We start from the raw sequence: 21963 nt of genomic DNA, 5'->3' as shown, positions 1-21963 counted from the left end.
CTTCAGGCCCTTAAAATCAGAAGGGTCTTGAATCCTACGGGTCAGGACCCTGGCTTTGGGATGGGAGAAACAGGCCCAGGGAGGGAAAAAGACCTCCCCAGAGTCCTGTGGCAAGTCGCTGGCAGAGCCCAGGTGCTGTCACCCTCTGAGCCCCACAGCGCTGTATTTTCTTCTCCCATTTTCTGCATAAGCGCTGGTATTCGAGACAGATTTATAAAACCAGGTGTCAGATTTTATAGCTCTCGTCTTTGCTCTCACAATTCAATTGCTAAAACTATAAAAATGATGTTTTGCTATGTATGAGTGTGCGTGTGAGCGTGCGTGCGTGGTGTTACACACACATGCACACCCTTCCACTTTGCTGGGTTGGAGGCCTCCCTGCTTCTGGTTCTTAGTGTCTCAAACCTTTTTCCTGGGCAGCTTCCCTAGTGAGCAGCCACTGTCTTTTTTCCAGCCAGGGGTGATTTCTGCCACTTTTAATACCTTTTTTTTCTTCTTTTTAAGATTACTTCACCCAGGAGGAATATCAAAAACAATTGGTTTGGCAAAGGCAGCTTATTAGGAATGCTTTAATTAGAACTTTTTTTTTTTTTTTTCTATTTTCCTTTTGAACATCCACATGCTGCTCATGGTCCCAGCCAGTGTGGGAGTCAGCTTGCCACATTCTCAGCAGACTTTCAGGGCAGGGTCAACAAACAAGTCAGCTAGGGCTATCACTGCTGTGATCCCACTGTGCGCCGGACCTTTAACTGGGCAAGGGAATAAGCAGGTAGGTGAGTGCTGTGATATAGGGAGATGTGGCAGAGAAAAAGTGAAGGAGGAAGAAAGTTAAGTTTGACCAGGGGTATCTTGGAAGACTTCCTGGAGGAGTTGGCATTGAATCAGTGCTGTGGAAGATGATAATTTATTGAGAAGTGACAGCAAGGTAGGAGGATGGTTAATTAGGTTTGGGATTGGAGGAGAGGTCACTGCAGTAGCCCTTCTTCCTCTGGTCCCAACTAGAATTTTCAGTTATCCCTACCCTGTGAGCCCCCGGGCCCCCCCAACCCTGGCCCAGGTGAACAACACTGTTGTCACTGAACAACAACACTATAAGAGACATGCCTTATAAACTCTGAAGTCCCCGTCAGCTCTCTCCAGCTCGTCACAGCATCCCCATTTCGCCCTCAAGGAAAAGGGCTCAGCAAGACATGGGACTTACCTGTGGCCATATTCCCAGTTCCTCGTTCCTTCGATCTCCTGCTTGGCCAAAGGGCAGGCCGTGTGCCAGTCATCACCACTTGACACTGAGGGTGTATACCCCGCCCAAGCTGGACATAGCATCCCAGGGAGAAATGCGTTTACACAGTGCCCAGCAGGCTCTTTGCAGTCCCAGGCTCCTCAGAGAAACCAATTGGAGCAGGTCTCTGCAGAGTGTCCTCTGAGGCAGGCAGAATTCTACGAATAACATTGATTAAAAATGTGGAGTGGGGTAAGAGTTCTGACAGGAGCAAGGATAAGACCTTCGAGGAGGCAGATGGATAAGACGCAGTGATCTGGGCACACCTGGATTTCAAACCCCCAGTCTTCAGATGTTAGCATACACCCTCTTGGACTTCATATTTCAGGCCAGAAAAATACCTTTTCTGCCTTGAATTGTTCTGATCTTAACCAAAAAAGTATTCTATGAAGAAAATAGGGTTGACTGTTTTACTTTTGTGGGAGTTGTGCTTTTAAAAAGCAATCAGTTCCGTGTAGTAAGTAACTCTTTGGAACCCAATTACTTGCAGCCATGCTGAAAAAAACTATAATTAATGTGGTCAAATCCTAACCAAATAATAAAATGAAAGCTTTGTTGTGTATCAAGGCAGAAATCAATTTCATTAGGGAGCAAAGAGCTGGAGATTTAATTTTGAGAAAATTCTCCACCCTGTGGACAGAGGTTATCAAGAAGCTGCCAGAATGAACGCCCAACACCAGAGGACTCACCCTCTAGAGCCCAGATTACTGAGGGCTGACTGACCTTTCACAATTGTATCTGCAAACCTTCTGAGTGTAGCCAAAGCCATTGGGCTTTTTGCTTCTTAATGTTCTTGTACCTGGTGCTCCCTTCAGTTTTGGTCAGGAAGTGAATGTTATCTTCACCTGGTAACACTTGCATGTCCGTAAGGTCCTGTCCCTTGGAACTTGGGACAAGGTGGCCTCAGGAGGTCAGCAGACACCAGAAAAGACCTGGGGTGTCCACATTGATGGTGGGGTCATATCCTGATAGCAGGGCTCAGGGCAAAGCTGGACAGACCTACCAGGGACAGTGCCCGGTTGCAGGACCCCAGTGCATAAGAGATAGTGAACAGCAGGTGTGACCAGGATGGGAAAGGACAGGAGATTCTGCCCTGTGAGGACAACTGGAGAGAGAGCAGCCCCAGGTCTGCTCCTGCTTCTTCTTTCTTCTGGTCTCTGAGGGGCCTTCCTGGCGCGGAGGGAATGGCCATGGCCTGCAGGAACCAGAGCTCGGAGCTGAGGCTACTGTCAGGGGCTGCACTAAGCCCAAGGAGGACTTTCCCATGGTCAGAGCCGTCAAAGTTTGGAAGCTCCCCGGTGCTGGGGGTAAGGGACAAAAGCTGGACACTAAATGTTGTAAATACTACAGTGGTGTTTCCGTCATGGAATAGAACTAGAATGGGGGTGCTCAAACCTGAATGTGCATCCGAATCTCTTGGAGAGCATGTTAAAAGTGGATCTCGTTCTACCGGCACCTGGATGGCTCAGTGGGTCAAGCATCTGACTTTTAGATCAGGTCATGATCTCATGGGTCATGGGATCGAGCACTACCTACATCTGGCGCCATGCTCAATGGGGAGTCCTTGAAAGATTCCCTCCCTCCCTCTCCCTCTGCCCCACCCATCTCAAAATAAATCAATCAATCTTAAAAAGCTAGGGGGCAGATCTGGTTCCAAAGAGGCCCAGGGAGCCCCCTGGTTTAAGAAGTCTCGAGGAACTATGATGTGGGCATTCTGAGGCTCATTTGAAGAAACTGTTTTTGAGAAACATGCACTCCTCTTCCAGCCCTAGAACTCTGGGGCTTCTATAAGGAAGGTGAGTCCTTTTGTTTAATAGACAAGTAGTTGTTCCTTCTTCATTATGTGGTGTGAGCTTCTCCTATGCGCCAAGGTTCAAAGGTTTACAGGTTTGTGGGACCTCGGGGGTCCTCCAGTCCTGTCCCTTCATTGTAGAGATGGTGAAACTGAGGCCTGCAAGGGCAGGAGCCGGAGTTGGGACCAGGGTCCTGATGTCTAGTGCAGAGCTCTTTTCACTTGCTTTCAGTGGACTTCAGGGAACATTGAAAATTTACTCCCCATTTCACAGATGAAGAAACTGAGGCCCAGATTCCAAGGACTGTTGGGAGTTTTTCCACTGAGAAGCACTGTCATTTATATGATTTGCAAAGGCCCTTGGCCAGGGTGTTTGGGTGGCTTGCAGTCAACTGTGTGCCTTTGAGATTCCAGAGAGGGGAAAACTACCCTCAGGTTAGGCACAGGGTCACTGAGCACATGGCTCTGTTTTAACTGGTTGTCTTTAAAGACCCCTCTGGATTTTCTTTCTTAATTTTTTTTTTTAAGATTTTATTTATTTATTCGACAGAGTTAGAGACAGCCAGAGAGAGAGGGAACACAAGCAGGGGGAGTGGGAGAGGAAGAAGCAGGCTCATAGCTGAAGAGCCTGATGTGGGGCTCGATCCCATAACGCCGGGATCACGCCCTGAGCCGAAGGCAGACGCTTAACCGCTGTGCCACCCAGGCGCCCCTACTTCTTTTTTCTTTTTGAAGCAAAACTGTAAGTTAAAGCAGGTGCTTTGTGGGCAAGTCCCTTCCTTGCTGTGCTAATGGATGCCCCCTGTCAGTTAGCAAAGGAAGCCCTCACCAAGACAGGAGTTGGACTGGGAGGTTGTAGGGGCAAGCCCCACGATGTAAGGAGAAGGATGAGGTTCGGGGTGTGGAAGACTGCTGCTTCCTTCCTCTTCTCTGCACCCCTCCCCCACCCTCACCCTCCACTTTGTCAGACCCCATCCCTGCTGACTAGAGCCTGTAAAGGCTACTGGTGGTGGCCAAGCATCCCCTACACCTGATGGCACGGGGGCGGGTATGGGGCAATTCCAGCCCCTGATTCACTGGGGACTTAGAGCAAACCTCCAGCCCTCTCTGGGCCTCTAAGTCATCTGTAAAATGAGGGCAGGGAACCAAATAGTCTCAAAAGCCTCTGCTTGGTATCTCGTCTGCCTCAGCAATGGTGAATACAGAGCAATGCACCTCACAGGGACTTAATAAATACCACAGATCATGTATGACCAGTTTTTTTTTTTTTTTAAGATTTTATTTATTTGAGAGAGAGAGCACAAGCGGTGGGGGGGGGAGCAGAGAGAGAGGGAAAAGCAGACCCCCTGCTGAGCTGGGAAGCCCTACAGACACGCCCGTTCAATTCCAGGACCCTGAGACCATGCCCCGAAGGCAGATGCTTAACAGGCTGAGCCACCCAGGCATCCCTGACCAGTATTTTTTAAGCACAGAAACTTCTTTCCTCATCTTTCCTATTCTGTTTTCATGTGGACCTCTGTGTGTAACAATGTGCTTTTGAGAGTGCCATGAAATACCGCTTGATGTTTGGGGAAATTTTTATCAGGGAAATGTATACCCTTCCCAGTGTCACCCAGTGACAGAGCAGGCCGGAACCTAGGCCTCCTACCCCAGCCAGGTGGGCTCCCCAGCTGGAGGAGGTGGTCCGGCAGCCAGGAGTCTGCCTGGCCATCCGTGGTTTCTAGGCTGCCAACATGGCCTGAATGATAAACCAGACAGACGGGAAGACACGTTCACTGCTCAGCCCAGACCGCGTGGAACCAGCAAGACAAACCAGATGGGCAGTAACTTGCACGCAGGCTCCTGCAGAGTGGTTGGAAACAAAGCCATGTCAGAACCCCAAGCCTCAGCACCTGCCAGACTTGCTCATGCACTGCCCAGCTCAGACCTCAGACAGCCCTTGCTGGGGGGTGGGTTGGACAAGTGAAAGCTCCATTCCACAGATGAGGAAGCTGAGGCCGAGGGAGCCACAGCTCAAAGTGGCAGGACAGGGACTCAGACCCAGGTCTGGGGGACACTGAGTCCACAGGCGGTGGTTCCTTTAGGAGCTGTCCTGCTTTCCTTGGCCAGGCCTATCCCCCCTTGTCTCAGCCTCGTCTGGGCCACCCCAAGTATCCAGCTCCCCTGTACCTATCAAAGCCATTGTGCCCCCTCAGAGTCCTCTCCTCAGCCGCTGGTGCTCACCCCCACAGCTGCCCTTGCCCGCCACCTGCCTGGTCCCTGTTCTGGAGCATCCTTCAGGCTGGCATGTCCCCCAATGTGCTGGCTTTGGGGAGGGGGAGGTTGGGCCTTGGAAATAGCCTGGAGTCCTTTGCAGCCAAGCTGTTTGGCCAACTCTGTGTTGTGTCTCAAGCCCTCAAATGTGGAGCCAGGCGACCTAACCTTTATCAAGCCTTCACGCTTCATTCACAAGGACAGTCTCACTTACCCTCATAGCTACTGTGAGGGGGACTCTCCTTGTTCCCATTTCATAGATGCAGATGTTTAGGCACTGGAAAGTAGTGAGTGTTGGCTTTAACCTCAGTGCCGTTGGAATTTGGGGCTGGATTAGTCTTTGTTGTAGTGCCTGTCCTATGCACTGTAAGTTTTTTTTGCAGGACCCCGGCCTTCCGCCTAGATGCCAGCAGCACCTGAGTTTCCAGGCATTGCCAAATCCACACACACACACACACACACCCCGCCCCCAGAAGGGATAAGCTCACTTCAGGGGAGAAGCACTGCTCCGAGGAGAGTGTGGGCTGGGAAGGGCTTGTCCCAGCAGATGGAGACCACTCTGGGCCGAATGCATTCTGTCCATCTGTGGGCACAGGCGTTAGGACTGCTTGTGTCATCGTGCCATCCCTAAGCCTGGGGATCCACTGTGCCCAGGGCTCTACTGGTCTTTCTTCCTGCATTGAGGGTAGCCATCCTGCCCTCCTTAGTCCTCCTGGTTGCTGCTCGGGTGGCCCCCACCCACCTGGAGATGTCCCTCACTGGCTTGAGAACTTTAGTGCCAGAGAGACCTCCTCCACCTTTTCCAAATGGGGACACAGACCCAGGGAGAAGGGACTTGCCCAGCCAATGACATCACTGGGATCAGAGTTTGAACTCAGGCCGATCTGATTTCAGTCCGGCCACCACCACCAACCCCACTTGTCCTAAACACAAAAAGGTGTTCACGTTCCTAGAAAAGTCCTCAATTAGAAGTAAAAGAGGAAACCAAACAAAACACACTAGACCATTCTGCCGCTTCCCAAAGCTCTGACACTTCACATGTCACTCCCACCCCTGCCCCCACCCCTCCTCTTGTAGTTTTCATGTATGCTTGGCTGAGCCTGAGAACCTATGGGAGTACCGAACAGGGGGACTGCAAAAGTCACCCAGCCTGACTCCCAGGCATCACTACCCTCCTGCTTTCACACCTCCAGTAACAGGAGGCTCACTCTCTTGTCAACCTTGAGCCTAAAACTCCTCCTGTCTAAAACTTTGTTAGTCTTCTCCTGAGAAAATTGCCCCAAATGGATTCATTTTGGCCTACCCACGGCTTTGTGGCTCAAAGCAAACCTTGTGCCTCTCCATGTGTGCGGGGGGGCGGGGGGGTGGCGGGGGCATCCGCCACCTCTGCTCCCGCCTGGAGATGGCTGTTTGTCATGATTTACTGAAGGCCCTCACCCTGAGCCGCCCACTTAGAGCTTGAGAAATGCCCAGGCGGCCCAGGAAGGCTAATCGCCGCTGATGCGTTTATTCAAAGTCTAATTATTTGGTTGTAAATCAAGTCGTTGGGCTCAGCAGCATTTACATTCAGACGTTTATTCACCATAACTTGGCACGCGTGTCTTAGGCTTATCACTGTGAAGGCTATTTCGGAAGGCAGTGGGTGGCATACAGGTATTTCCCAGGTGTCCTTTTAAGCCCCTTCCCCCAGCTCCCTTGATTACTAGTCCGCGTCAGCTGGAGGGAGCCTCCAGTCCCCTGGCTGCATACACTGCAGTTGGGGATCCCCAGCACACAGCTAGAACAGCTCACGTCCTGGCCCCCTGGCTCAGAACGCCCTGATGTCCTCTCACTGTGACCCCGGGCAGGTTGCTTCTCCCTCCAGCCCTTGGTCCTCTCATCTGTGCCACAGGTGTCTTGCAGGTAATGCCAGCCCTCACAGCGCCTATCTGAAGCCACAGGTGGGTCCAGCTGTGGACCGAGGGTGACTGCTAACACTGTCGTACGTCTTTGTGTGTCCAACTCCGGGCCCTTTGCTAGAAGGTCACAGCATCTGTGGATGCTAGCCTGCACACAGTAGGCCCTCGGGAGATGACACCCAGGTTCCCGTCCCCTGCGGGCCTCTCACACTTGAGTTCTGGGTGTTTCTCTCCCACCTGGCCCGGGGCTCTCACAGCATGTTTTTCTGGAGTGGCTACACACTGCTCACAGTTATGGTGACGAAGATTTCTGTGTAGACACTTGCCCAGCAAAAGATCCCATCTTGCTGGAGGTCAAAGAGAAGGTCAGAGGGGAGCAGACATCTGAATCACGGAGCCATCTGCTTGCAGGGGCAGCATTGCCAACTGCGGGGCGGAGTTAAGGCAGGAACAATCTTTTTGCTGCCCCTAGGTGGCCATGATGGAAGGAGGTATCTTGCGGTGGTCACCCTCCAGGCCGGCTCCCTCACCCCTCCCTCACCCAGGGTCAGGACAGATCAGCGTTAAGGGCTGGATTTAGAGCCACACCTACCCCCGCATTGATTCAGCACAAACATCTGTGTCCATCTCCACCCCAGCAGAGGCCTGGGTGGCTGAGGGCCCTGAGGGTGAGCACTAGTTGGCATTGTCGTGCTCACAGAGGGCAGGGGCACTGCGACCCTTCATCCCCTTAGAATCATCCTGTAACCAACTGTTGAGGGTATTTCAAATGCCCAGGAAGACCATGGCTTTATGAGGGGACTTGTCTCCTATGTGTGCGTGATTTCTTTAAGCCTGGGCAGGGGTCACTGGCTGCCTCAGTTGCCCCAGGAAGGATTGCTTATAGAAACCGGAGGAAAGAGGGGCTTGACCCATTCTTCCTTGTGACCTCCCTCAGGGGAGACTTCTCTTCCTGACTTGAGAGGTGCCCGACTTTATACCCCCTAAAGGGCTAAACCTGTGGGTGCTCCTCATGGCTCTGCCCCTCACTAAGCTTGTGCTGCTGGTCCTCACTGCCTGTCCTAGGACCAGTGCTATCCAGACAGCAGCTACTGTATCTGGCCTTGGGGAGGTAGCTTCTACCCTAGCTGGGCCACGCTGAGAGACAGTGTGGAACAACCACCGGCCTGCCCTTGGGAGGGGAAGAAATGTGGGGCCTCGTTGCTGACTCAGGACAGACCCTCACTAGATAGTGGATGGATGGATGGATGGATGGATGGATGGATGGATGGATGGATAATGGACGGATGGACCAAGTACCCAGCTGTAGGCCAGGCAGGTGCTGAGGGCCCAGAGGGAAGTAAGGCTTGGCCTGCTGAGAAATGTCACAATGAACAGACAGGATTCTTAGCCTCAGGAGCTCACAGAGCTGCAGGGAACCCACATCTCAAGGCAGAAGGAGTCCGAAGGCCCACCTGGACACCTGAACCCATCTGGTTTGGTGGCTGAGCAGGGGGAAATGAGGCTGCAGTGGTGGCTTCAGATCCCTGAACGCCTACCTCAGGCTAAGAGGACATAGGCTTTAGGGTTGGACAGCCATAGTGAAATCCCAGCCCCACCACGTCCTGTGGAACCTGGCCCACAACCTTCCCCAGCATCAGGTTTCCCATCTGTAAACACTGGAAGTTACACCAACTTAGCGGCGTTGCTGTGGGCTTACATGAGCTAACACATAGCAATAGCTCTTCTCCATGCCTGGTGCACGCTGGGGGTGCGGGCAGCACGGGTGGTGTTCCTTGTGCGGTGGCCCTGGGGAGCCATGGTCGGCTGTGAGCTGAGGGCAGCATTCTGGGGCATCTCTGTCTAGGGAGCAGTTCCCCAGCCATCTTACAGTAGAGGGGAACCAGAGATCCTCACTGTGTGGATTCCTGTAACCAGGGCCTACATGCTAGCCCCAAAAGGCAGTCTCCTTGCCTTCTCCTGCATAAATATTATATGCAAGTATTTTTAAGTCATTTCATCATGAAAAGAAGCGATTTAACATAACTATTACTCAGAATTCTTCATGAAATATGCATCAGGCAATTAGGTCTAAAAGCGAGAGGTGAGGCCTTGTACCCTGCTTGGGCCGGCAGCTGCGGGCTGAGTGATGTTTTATTAAAGCCCGTGATTATGAGACGAGGTGGGGCCTGTTATTAGACCCCGGCACACCATCCTAGTGATGAGGAGGTGCTTTTTGTGATGTAAATGAGCGATCTAAACGCGGTGACAGCCCCAGCACCCCCAGCCTCTGCCAGGCGCACATGACTCATTAGACAGGTCAGCCACCAGAGACACCCCTAATTGTGACTTTGCTCTCGGAAGATGTCCTATCAAAGGAGGCAGGACTAACACAGGAGCCTGGCGGGTGGCAGCAGCCTGTCCAAGCTCCCCAGGGACCGATGCCCTCCCAGAAGGGATGGTGGGGAGGTGGCATGGCCTGGGACTTGGCCCATAAGGTCCTGGATGCAAGGGCTCTAGGTTCTGGCTGCAGCTACAGCCCGCCTTGCTGTGTGCCGTGGGCCGGAGTGTTGCTCTCTCCAACTCAGTTTCCTCCCAGATTCCCCAACAGGGTAAGAGGAAATGGTCCACAGGCGGCTTCTAGCTCCAGAAGCCCTGTCCAGAGCAGCCGCAGACCCCCCACACATGCTAGTTATCTGATGTACTCTATGTTTTCCCTAGGCAGTCTGATTTTGTTCTCTCCTCATGCTAGACATCTTCTGTGTTGAGTTGGGAATCATTAAAGCCACCCCTTCACGGCTGTTTTAAATCTTTAGCTGTTGTTAGGTAACATCTCACTCATGGGGACCTTGTGGCCAACCGATGAGGATGTGTCATTACAACACATCTCTTGGGTGTGTGTTGACAAGGTTTGGCCTGACCTTTTCGTGAGTCAGAGTTTGACAAATTGTCTCAAAAAGCAAGCCTGCTCACCTCAGGGCCTGCCAACCCCATGTGATGGGTCACCACCACCCTGTCTCCATAGCTGGGAGCCGCATCAGTCAGGACAGGCCATCCCCAATGCTTGGGATGACCTTTCCGTGCCAGCCCTGTGCTGTCTGTGGCCCATCGTCAGCCCTGTGGGGAAGCACCTGGGGACTGAGGCCAGAGTCGAGGAGTCACTTGTGCAGGGTCTAATGTCTCTCCCCTACTACCTTGCCTGGCCTCATGTGGAGTGTTGAGGGCTAAGTAGGATTCTGTCTTAGAGCCGGATGGTACTGAGGTCAGGAGCATGGACGCTGGGAAAGGCCCAGCAAAGAGAGAAGCAGCACCGCTGCTGATCGCTGTGTGACACTGGGTTGGCCGCCTTCTGGCTGAGCCTCAGGGCTCAGCATACAGCCTGGATCACAGGAAGTGCTCAGGAAACATTGACCGTGATGACCATTAAGGCCACGGCCCGTGAGAATAAGATGGGGCCATGGGCAGCAGTGCAATGGGGCATGAGGCTGCCTCCAGGCCCCTTCCTGCAGGACGCCTTCACAGAGTGGGCAACAGCTTACGCTTACACACATGAAATCTAGGACCTTAGGCCCAGAAGCACCCTCAGAGGTCATCCAGTCAGCCTCCCCCACAGATCCAGTGGACGCAGGGGCAGGGCCACTCCTGCAGGGGGCTCCTCACGTGAGAGCCAGGTTGCGGGCCCTTATCCCTCTGCCAGGCAATGGTCACGCCATGGACTGGGGAGTCATAGGGCCTGAGTCCCCTGCCATGGTCCCTGAACTTTGTTAGCTCAGAGTCCTAAACCTGTGTGTAATGAAATCCGAGTGCTGGAGGCACATATCAGTGGGCAGTTTCTCATCAGCTGGTGGCCATTCCCAGCCCGTGGCCTGGGAACAGAGCAGCTTCGTGCCTCTGTCAGCTGTTCTCACCATCCCTGCCCACTTCCCTTGCTGATGGTTTAAGAACAACCGCTGTAAAAACGTCCCATCCAACCATATGAGTTACTTTCCTTAACCTCCTTAAAAATTAAATCCGCCCCGCCTACAACGTCACACATGTGTTGCGGGCACAGCTCTGACATTCCAATTCGGCTAGCTGCTGCGGTCCCATCTTGCACATCCTATGCTGTGCACCTCAGCTGTAGATCTGTGGCAGGCGTTACAGCCCAGTTGTCTGGCATCCAAAACATCGCCCCACTCAACCCACTCACACAGAGAGGCATGACCGTCCCAGGCCACACACCCGCTCCGTCACTCACCTGCTGCTCCAGCCCTCACTCCGCCCCATTACACCCCTTCTCCCGGTGAAGGAGCTGCGCGTGCGGCCTCCTCCGAGGGCACAGAGCTTTGTGTAGTCCCAGTTTCCTTCGTCACACAGTTTCAGCACCTCGTTGAAGCAATTCCCATCCTTTCCAGGCTGCCACAGATCTGTGATCTCGCCAGTGTGGTGGGTAGCTAGGCTTCCCCTAAGCAGGGTTGTACATTTTTCACGTAATGCACACAGGTTCCTTTCTAGCAGCTGAAGCAAGTGCGCCTCCTGCTTCTCAGATGCGTGGAGGCAATTCTCCAATGAAATGACCCTTCACTGAGGAGCAGAACTTGCCACAGGCTCTGTAATTAGAACGTTGTCAGCCTTAAAAAATCTTGATTTGAATTTTAGTTCTTTACAGGAATTATACTCTCTTGAAACATAATTGCTCTCCGAACGATTTCCTTTAAGCTCAGGGTGACATTTCTAAATACATTATTATGAGCAGATGTATTGCTCAGTGCCCGCACTTCATTAAGCATTTGCTCTGCCATTTGAAAATGGTCCTGGAGTCCAAATTGACGCATTAATAGAGCAGGCGCGGGTGAGCATGGGGAGCCCTCCACTGCCCCCATGGGAGCTGCCGGAGCAAGAGAGCTGGAGCTGAGAAGCCTGCAAACTTGTGTGCACATGGAGCTTGGCCTGGCCAGCGGCTGGCCTTGGTGCCCCGGAAGCCAGGCCCCCTGGGCTGGCTACAAGTTCTCAGTGCCAAGGGACGGGGTCTAGAGAAGGCAGCAGGAGGTCAGAGTCCCAGCTTTCTCACGAAGTGACAAACAGAAGGTAAATTGGACTGTGCTTTGGAAACCAAGCATCTACAGGTGTGGCAGCAACATCATAAAAGGCCAGGCTTGGAGCTGAGTGGGCAGGGAAAAGGCAGCTCGACGAAGGCAGATTGACAGAGGAGTGAGTGATCCTATGTGGCCAGAGACCTGCGGGGAGGGGTCTGCTAGGGCCAGGTGGAAGCAGTGTGGCCACTGCCATCCGAGAGCTGTGCCACCCCCGCATGCTGATGTAGCTGGCAGGCTGCATGGGGCACAGGGCACGGGGCTCTGCTCTGATCTCCGAGGGACCCACACACTGTCCTTTTCAGCAGATGCCATGCATGGTGGGCACAGGGACTGGGCCCTGCTCTGTGGAACTCTTGGGAATTGGGAAGATAAATAAGTAATTGCAATTCAACAAAGCAAGTGCTGATGGAGGCATGAATATGCTCAATGCAGTCAGAGGAAGGAAGGAGCCTTACTCATAGGCAGAGTGCACTGAACAGAGGGAGGAAGGCCAGAGAAGAGAGTGCTTGCATAGGGGCAGAGCTGGGGGCAGAACACAGGTTCTCACCATATTCCATTGGCTAAAACTAGTCACATGTTTATAGTGGCTGCAAGGGGGGCTGGGAAACGTAGTCCCTGGCTGGGCCACCCCTTCCTAGTGACAGTAGAGTACTGTGGAAAAGGGAGCATCAGTTTTTGGGAAACAGCTCACCTGTCATCCCTGCCACGCTGCTTCCTCATCTGTAAACTGGGGGTGATGACCTGTCCTGCACACTTGTCAGGGAACTGGGGACTTACACACTTCATGCGTGCCCTGCAAGGCTTAAATACTTGTGTGCCTCAGCAGTAGGAAGAGGTTTGTTTTCCTGAGGAAGCCTCCACGGCTTCGAGGTCCAGGAGGCTCTCCTGCAGCAGTGTTCGTGGCTGATTCCCAGTCCGCGCCGGGCTTGCGGGGGCTGAGGGGCAGCTGCGTGTCATTCGGTCCTGAGCAGCATGGCTGATTCAGCCTTTGTCACTGCAGATCCTAATAACCTCCGTGTTTTGTTTGCAGGAGCAACCAGGGCTTTATGCACATGAAACTGGCCAAAACCAAAGAGAAGTACGTTCTGGGTCAGAACAGCCCCCCGTTCGACAGCGTCCCGGAGGTCATCCACTACTATACCACCAGAAAGCTGCCCATCAAAGGGGCCGAGCACTTGTCCCTCCTCTACCCGGTGGCTGTGCGGACCCTCTGAGCAGGCCAGGCCCACGCTGCTCTGTGACAGGGCCCAGACTTGGAGGAGCCGGCCGTGTCCAATTCGTCGTGTGTATGGTACTAGCACACCACTGCATGTCTCTAGAATGCTGTTGCCACTCACGGGGGCTGGAGAAAGACAGAAGGACAGCCAGCGCGCCACCCCAGCCCCCACCCCACCCCCTCCTTGAGTTTCTGTGAATTAAAATATTTGCAAATCCAAAGAGATGCCTTCCAGGATGAACAAAGGAGGGCAGCTCCCGAGGGGCGAGAGAGGCGGGGCGGGAGCTCCCTGGGTTGCGGCTCTTTGTTCTCCAGCTGTCACGCATTCACACCTGTGGGAGGGGGCACAGCTTCCCGCCAGGGCCCCGCTGGTGCTGGGAGACAAATGCGGGTGCTCTGAGAACCCAGAAGACCCCAGGAGTCCCACCTCCCCTCTGGTGTGTATGTATGTGTGAGTGTGAGCACATACATGAGAGAACGTGGTCACACAGATGTGAGTAAGCCCACTAATCCACTTTTAGTCACTTCAGTGTAATCGTTAGAAGATCTTTAAGGAATCATTGTGACGTCACAAAGAGGATTCAATTATTTATGAATAGGGTGTGTAAATAAAATAGTCATTTAATATATATTCTTATCCTTTTTTTTTTTTTTAAATACACCACAGAGGGTCTCTGAGGAGGGCAGTGCTGGTTTCATTCCCAGAGCAAGCTATGTCTCTGGGCACGTGTGGCATGGTATGACAGGCCCTGGGGAGGGAGGGAGGCAGAGCCCTCAGCTCAGGGCTGAGACAGTCAGTGGAGCAGAGGGGTTTTCTTTGCCCCCTGAGAGCCAACCTGCTGGAAGGTGCAGCGAGGCCCTGCATTCAGGCTCCAGCAGTGGTAGCCTCGGGGGCCGACGCAAAAACCAAGTGCTCCCTTCTGCCTACAGCAGCCCAGTGAGGGCAAGTCTGCACAGCACCCAGCAGTCCACAAAGGGCTCCCCCATTATCTGGTCCGTGCCGCCCTGTGAGGCATTTAACGCGGGGAAAGGGTGGCTCTTAGCCCAGATTGGCAGACTCCCATGGCCAGCGCTTTGGCTCTCCGTGGCCTCCCTGTTACCCTCTCCTGGGGAATCCATACCTTTCAGGGGACCTGGAGTTCTCTTGGCCATCCACACTGCTTCCCCACAAATACGAACACACGCATTGCCACGCCCCACCTCTGTCTTACCTCTGTCTTTGACTGGAAACGGATTCTTCCCNCCCCCCCCCACCCCGTCCCCATCCCCTCCCACTCACGCCATCACTCTGGTTAAATGCTGGTGGAAGAAATAGAAGAAACCAGGCCGCCTGAGTGGCTCAGTCAGTTAAGCGGCTGACTCTGGTGTTTCAGCTCAGCTCACGATCTCAGGGTGGTGAGATCGAGCCCTGCGTGAGGCTGCACACTCAGCATGGAGTCGGCCTGTCCTTCCTCTGCTCCTCCCCCCGCTTGTGCGCATGCTCTCTCAAATAAATAAATAAAATCTTTAAAAAAGAGAGAAAAAAAAGAGAAGTCTCCCACCCAGCAGCATGACAGACGCAGCTTCCATCTACCAACTGAGGTACAAGGGATCAAAATACGGCACGAGCACAGAGTGTCATCAAGCACACCTCTTCCGACCTGCCCTGCTGATCTGGGTGGAATGGAAGCTTGGCGACCATCGCCCCCAGCTGAGTTCGAGCATCACCAGCAGTTCTAGACATTCAGTAGGGCCCAGGCTTCAAGAGATGCTTTGGGCACACTGGTCACATGCAGCCCCAGAGGCCCAGCCAAGAGAAAGCCTGTTAAACCAGGCAGAGCAGGACTGAGAGCCGTGCCCCTTTAGGGGGCTTCCGGGGATTTCCAAGGTTTGTGGCCAAAGCTGTTTCCTTGGCAACCGGTCTTTCTGCCCCGTCCACCCCTTGGGTCATCCTCCCCAGTGCTATCAGTCCAGGCAGCCCCTCCCGCCTGCAGATCCCACAGGCCGAGCTGCCTCATGATGACCACTTAGGCCACAGCCTGCGTCTGGTCTCCGAAGACCCCATCCTGACCTTTTGTCTGTTTTGCCTTTTCCCAAACGTCCTTTGAGGCAAGAGAGTACCTGGAGTGATTCACATTTCTCCCTCCCACCCTCTCTCTCTTTCTCTCTTTTTTAGTGGATGATAAAACGAGTGAGGAATTGGCACTTGTCCAAACAGAAGTGCCAAAGGAGACTGGATCCCAAGGATCCACTTAGAGGTTGGGGACATAGGAGCAGCCCCTCAAGCTGAGGTGGGTGAGCCTGTATTAGCTTTCTCCCCCACCAGCAGGCCCAGATGCCCCCGGGGCACTTCCCAGGCTGCAGTCTGGGGCGGTGCAGGACCTGTGTGAACCTTCTCAGTAGACAATCTTCCACAACAAATTCCTCGTCAGGGCTCTGTGCCTGTCGTCTGAGGAGGAGCTAGGTTGCTTTGCTTTTGACTTTGCTCTTTTAAGGGATTCCTGGGCCCTCCCCTCCCCGCCACATCTTCCTGAAGTTTCCCTGGGAGGCCCAATTTCCAGCTGCCCTTAGGGACATAGGCTGGCAGAGGAGCCAGCTCACAGGATGGGAGCTGCTAAAAGGAATTTTTGCTTTAATTTTACGAACCTCTCCCTCTTCTTCCTCTCATTGTGGCCATTTCCTCTGTCGGCATGTATTCATGTTTTCTTGGATATCTAACAATTGAAACGGCTTTTCCCTTTCAGAAACACTCACATTCAGGTTACTGGCATTGGTTTGGTTTTGGTTTTGGCTTTTTTTTTTTTTTCATCTGCTGCCAATTAATGGAAAAAATGAGCTGGATTTCTTTGAGGGAAAAAAAAAGGCTCCCTGCCACACAATATCTCGCCCTCAGCATTTTGTCTCAGAACACAACCTCCAGCCACTGACAGGCCGCGTTGCTCAGAGCCACAGGACTGGGGTTTTTTTGTTTTTTGTTTTTCCCTTTCTTTCCCTTTTTTGCTGGCCTCATTATTGACCATAATGCCCCAACCACTTCAGCAGCTCTATCCTTGAGCACTGAGGAGTCAAGGGCCTTTTTGGCAACTCCCCCACCACAAGATGGTGGCCACAGAAAGAAAGGAGGCTTTGTGGGGAGAGAGGGCCCACCTGCCTGTCAGGAGAGAGCTTCATGGAGCAGCATTTCTAAGGAAAATGGTGAAAAGGGTCTGGGGTTTCAGGAAGGCGGGGCCAATTGGAGCTGAGCTATGCGTCCCCTCCCAGGGCGGCTCAGGACTGGTGCCCTCTGTGGCCAGTGAGTGAGCAAAGGGGAATCCTTATCTAGTTTCCAGCAAAGGCGTCATGTCAACAGGTAGAGCTCTTGGCAGGCACTCTGCTTCCACTGCGGTCACGGGACTTGGAGATTCCCTTTTTAAGATTTTAACCCCAAGCTCTGGCCAGTTCTCCAGGACACTCTCTCAAAAGCGGCTGATGTCCCTTGTCCAAGGGCCTAGCAGGGACAGACAGCCAGGCTTGCCATTTGCTCTCACAGACCCTAGGGACAGGACGTGCAGAAACCCGGCAGACGGGGCAGGCTGGCATTTGGAGTTGGCCCGCAGGTGCCATGAAGCATCCCAGCTGGGCCGGGCGGCCGTCCAGCAAGCTGCCACGTCTGTCTCTTCACCCTTCCAGATTCACTTACCAGCACAGACCAAATGGACCAAGTGGTCCAGAAGGAGCCAGCACAGCCCAGAGCCTTAGCTGTCGGAGCACCTTCCAGAACCCTACAGAGACCCACTCAGGTGCCCCCGGGGCACGGGTGGCAGCCCTCAGCCAATCCTTCCCCTTCCTTCAGGGCCGTGTGTCACGGCCAAGAGCCCGTGCCAGCCACCTACTGCTGAAAAAGTGTCCTGTAAAGCCCTAATTCTGTGTGATAAGCTGTACAATAATGTATATTTAATGGGAAGCTTTTAACATACAGTTGTCTTGTTTAGATGGACCTCACTGAGCACACATGTGTTATTTCTTTGTCGTGCAACCGTGTGCCCCAGAAATCTAGTTTGATTGCCTTCTGCTTGCAGAGGCCGAGGTTCGGCCATCATCCCCCAAACGGGAATTGTTACAGGAAAAACAGAACCTCCTGCTTCCTAATTAAGAGGAAGCTAGAGCCCTAATGAGCTTGTTAAATGAAAACAAGTCAACTTGTTCAGCAAACAGTTGTTGAGTGCCTCCTGGTACTCGGACCTGGTGGATACACAGGAGAATGAGACCCAGACCCAGCCCTCAGGAAGTTTCCTTTGTGGGGGGAAAACAGGTAGCTACACGTGGTGTAATAGGGTGGGGCAACGAGCTGAGGGGGCCCAGATGGGGCAATTGAATCTGCCTGCAGGGGTCAGGAAAAAGGCCTTGAAGGATGAGTGCTGGGTGCTCCAGGCAGAGCAACAGGTGCTGGGAACATCAGGGAGAGTGGAACGGGCCTGGCGTGGCGCAGCCTGCTGCAGCCAGAAATGACAAGGCCGCTGGGTCTCCAAGGGCTTCATCCTGTGGAGGCCAAAGAACAGAGCAGGGCAAGGGGAGAGGCGTTCGTCTTCTCCAGTCAGGAAGCAATTCCCTGAAGACTTGGGAGGTGCTGGCCTCCTGTTTTCTGGAGGGGGTGATTACCAAAGGAGAGGCACAGGGTCCCCCATCATTTGCCCTCACACTAGCATCATGATGACGTCATCATACAGGCAAGGGAGGGTTTGCCGCCCAAGCCCACCCAACACAGATCAGCACCTGTGGAGTGGCCCCTGACCCCCACCTCACTGTGTAGGAATTTGTGCCTCTCCTGCCCCTCTCTCCCGAGGACACAGCCTTCTGCCCCCCAGCAGGCCCCTTCCTCCCCCACAGCCCCCAGGACTCAAGCATTTGTTCTCCCCTCCCATTTTCCAATGACCCCGAATCCACTCCTCCAAGTCCCAGTCCCCAGCCCTCAGAGCACACCCCACACCACACAACCACACCACACACACACACACACACACACACACACCCAGGGCTATGCCTGTGCTCTGCAACCAGGAATTTCCTGACAGGCAAGGAGAAAAGGTCTCTGCTGGTCACCTCTAAAGTCCTGTTTTCTGTTCTAGGGAGGGTTTTATTTAACAAACACTGAGCATGCAGCAGGGCCTGTGACAAACTGGTGACCTGGAGCAGGAAGCTGGGCGCAGGAAACATCTTCAACTGTAGTCGACAGGAAGCGGTCAGTGAGCAGCCAGATGCCTGCCCCACGGCATCTCTGCACAGAAACCCAACAGTGCAGGCTGGAAACTGAGGCCCAGAGAGGGACAGGGGCTTGTTCAAAGCCACACAGCAATCCCATCTCAACATGCCGCAGGTGCTTGAGGAAAGCCAGTTCGGAGGGTCACCTTGGCCAGTGTAGCCCTGGGAAGACTGGGGTAGGGGTGGGGATTCTTCTCAGACAGAGTTAATAATCCAGTTCTTTCTCCCTGGCTCCCTCCTGAATGGAAGCATCCCAGGCCTGCAGTGATTGGTCCTTGCTCACTCTGGGGGACAATTTTGAAGGGACATTGGTCCGACTGGGCAGTAATCTGTCACCAGTGTGGTTCTGGCGCCCTCATGTGTTTCTCTTTGGCATTGCAGCCAGGCCCAGGGGGAGAGGAAGGCAGCTCCAAGTCACTCCGCCTGTTAAAGAGAGAAACAGACCCAGAAAAGGTATAGGCAGGCATGTAAATAGATAAACAGCAGGCCAGTGGAGTGGTGGGTGATGGGAGCTGTAGCAGAGGTACGGCCAGCAGAGGAAGTGAGAACTGAACCAGGCATTACATGCAGGAAGTAGGGACATCCCCAGGAGAGGAACTGGGAGTGAGCAAGACGTGGACAGGAGGCTTGCTCTGACTCCCAATCCAGTGCTCTCTCAACCACCTTCTGCTCTAAAGCCCCACTAATTCATGCCACCTGAGAAAGAGGGCCAGGCAGAATTAGAACAGCTCAGCACAGAACACTTTCATGCAGTATTTTTTTTTAATTACTGACTTTCTGATGATAAAATTAATATTTACTCACGGAACTAAACTTGTGTTTCAGGAAAATGTAAGGAAGAAAATGAAAATTACTCTAAACTCAAAGAAAAGCACTGTTGACATTCTGAAGTATCTTCTCAGTCTTTTATTTCTGTACATACATATAATTTTTTTCCAGCTTTATTGATGTACAATTGATATATAACATTGTGTAAATTTAAAGTATACAAATGTGATGATTTAATACATGTATATATTGGAAGTGATTACCCAAATAAGATTAGTTAACACATCCATGACCTCATATAATGATAAATTCTTTGTGTGTCCTAAGAACATTAAAGATCGCTGAATAGGGGCGCCTGGGTGGCACAGCGGTTAAGCTTCTGCCTTCGGCTCAGGGCGTGATCCCGGTGCTCTGGGATCGAGCCCCACATCGGGCTCCTCTGCTATGAGCCTGCTTCTTCCTCTCCCACTCCCCCTGCTTGTGTTCCTCTCTCGCTGGCTGTCTCTCTCTCTGTCAAATAAATAAATAAATAAAATCTTTAAAAAAAAAAAGATCTTTGAATAAAATATAGTATTGTTAACTATAGTCACTATGCTGAATAGTATATCCCCAGGACTTACTCATTTTATAACTGGAAGCTTATAACTGGAAGCTTATACCCTTTGACCAATACCTCCACATTTTGCCTCATCCCCCAGTCCCTGGCAACCACCATCTACTCTGTTTCTGAGTTGGCTTTTTTTTAGCTTCCAAATATAAGTGAGGCTGTACAGTATTTGTCTTTCTCTTTTACTTAGCATAATGTCTTCAAGGTCCATCCATGTTGTGGAAATGGCAGAATTTTTTCTTTTTATGGCCAAATAATATTCCATTGTATTTTTATACCACATTTTCTTTATTCATCCATCAAAGTATAAATCTACACTTAGGTTGTAACATTGTTTTATTTTTTAAGTTTTTTTTTTTTGTCAAGTACTCTTTACACCCAACATGAGGCTCGAACTCACGACCCTGAGATCAAAAGTTGCATGCTCTTCTGACTGAGCCAGCCAGGCATCCCATAAATAAAATTGGGCTCGTGCTGCGTTTATATAGTTTTATATTTCATTTTCTACTTAACATAGTGTCTTCATGTTGTTAAATCTGTGATATGATTTTTTTTCTTAGCTGCATGATATCCGACTTTAACTCATTCAAGTTTTTGTATAATCAGCTCTGCAGGGAATATCTTTATTTGGAAATCACTGTCAAAAAAAAGGGGGGGGAGAAAAAAAAGAAATTGCTGTCCATATTTCTGTTTTTTTTCTTAGGAGAAACTCAGAGAACTAGCATTCCTGGTCAGAGGCTGGGTACGTCTTTAAGGCTTCTCATCTTCCAGAAAGACAAGTTTATATTCCACTGCTATGTCTGGGATTCCTCCTCAAAGCAGAGCCCTTTGACTCCATTAGAGAACTTTCAGCAACTTAGACTTTGCTTAAAACATGAGGCGTGAGCTAAGCAGTTTCCTTTCATCATAGACAGCCTGAGTTTGGGCATGGGGGCCTTGGGGGCAGGACAGGAGGCTGCCTGGGGTCTGCTTAGAGGTGACCCATCATCCACGTCTGCCCAGGACTGTGGAGCTCTCCAGGAGGCAGGACTCTCCGTCTTCAACCTGGGATGGTCCCAGGCAGACCAAAACAATTGGTCACCCTCACTACCAGCTCCTGGCGTAACCCTCAGCAAGCCCCTAACCCTGTGCCCCTGGGAAGGTGATGTCCTGGGCTGGGGACGGGAGATAGGGGCCAAGAGGTTGAAAAGGAGCCCTGCCCTCCTAGAGTTTGGAAGGCGGATGACAAGAGGAAAAGCTGTCATCCTAGGGGAACACTGGAGGGGGGGGCAGGCTCACATCCTAACTCCATCCTTTCCAGCTGTGCAACCTTGGCAAGGTGCAAAAAGCTTCCATTTCCTCCACTGTACGATGGCAGGGGAAGCGACCTCCCGCGGTTATTGCGAAGATGACAGTGTTGGATGAGTGCCCTCAGCAGGCCTTAGTTTCATCAGCCTTCGGATAACGTCAGCTAGATCAGATGAGTTTTACATAGGAAAGGCAGGAACCATTACAGCCACAGAAATTCAAAGGAAAGAGGATCTGGAGTTCCTGGAGGAGCTCCTTTCCGAGGTGAGGAGGGAGTCCATTTTACAAATTAAAAACTCAATAGCTCTACTAAACACTGCAAAGTAAAGGGGCAGAGTTTACGATCCTTTTCCTCTCCAGCTTGAAGTCAGGGTGGTTCTCGCCATTTCCCTACCTGGGCATCTTCTAACACCCCACCTTTGTGATGTCCATTAATGCTAACACACTATAGTTAGAATTTAAATAACAAGCGTCTGTTGTGTTTACTATTTAAATAACTACCACCTTTGTTGTTTGCTTCAACATTAAATCTTTGTATTGTCTTTGTTATTTAAATATCAAATCTATGCAGTGTCTTTACTGTTCAAATATT

The 21963-nt window shown here is 52.0% G+C and overlaps 1 protein-coding gene across 1 annotated transcript in view; it reads left to right on the top strand.

Moving 5' to 3' along the window:
- Positions 1-14121, top strand: part of SHB (SH2 domain containing adaptor protein B) — a 135139-nt gene extending 121018 nt beyond the window's left edge. The window contains exon 6 of the mRNA XM_034664154.1: positions 13307-14121. Coding sequence (XP_034520045.1) covers positions 13307-13490 — 184 coding nt within the window. The 3' untranslated portion in view covers positions 13491-14121. The remainder of the gene's footprint in view (positions 1-13306) is intronic.
- Positions 14122-21963: the final 7842 nt, after the last annotated feature.

This window comes from Ailuropoda melanoleuca, chromosome 7 (assembly GCF_002007445.2).
Source record: "Ailuropoda melanoleuca isolate Jingjing chromosome 7, ASM200744v2, whole genome shotgun sequence".
Taxonomy (NCBI): domain Eukaryota; kingdom Metazoa; phylum Chordata; class Mammalia; order Carnivora; family Ursidae; genus Ailuropoda; species Ailuropoda melanoleuca.
Note: the sequence above shows the minus strand (reverse complement) of the source record. Positions and strands in the feature narration are given on the sequence as shown.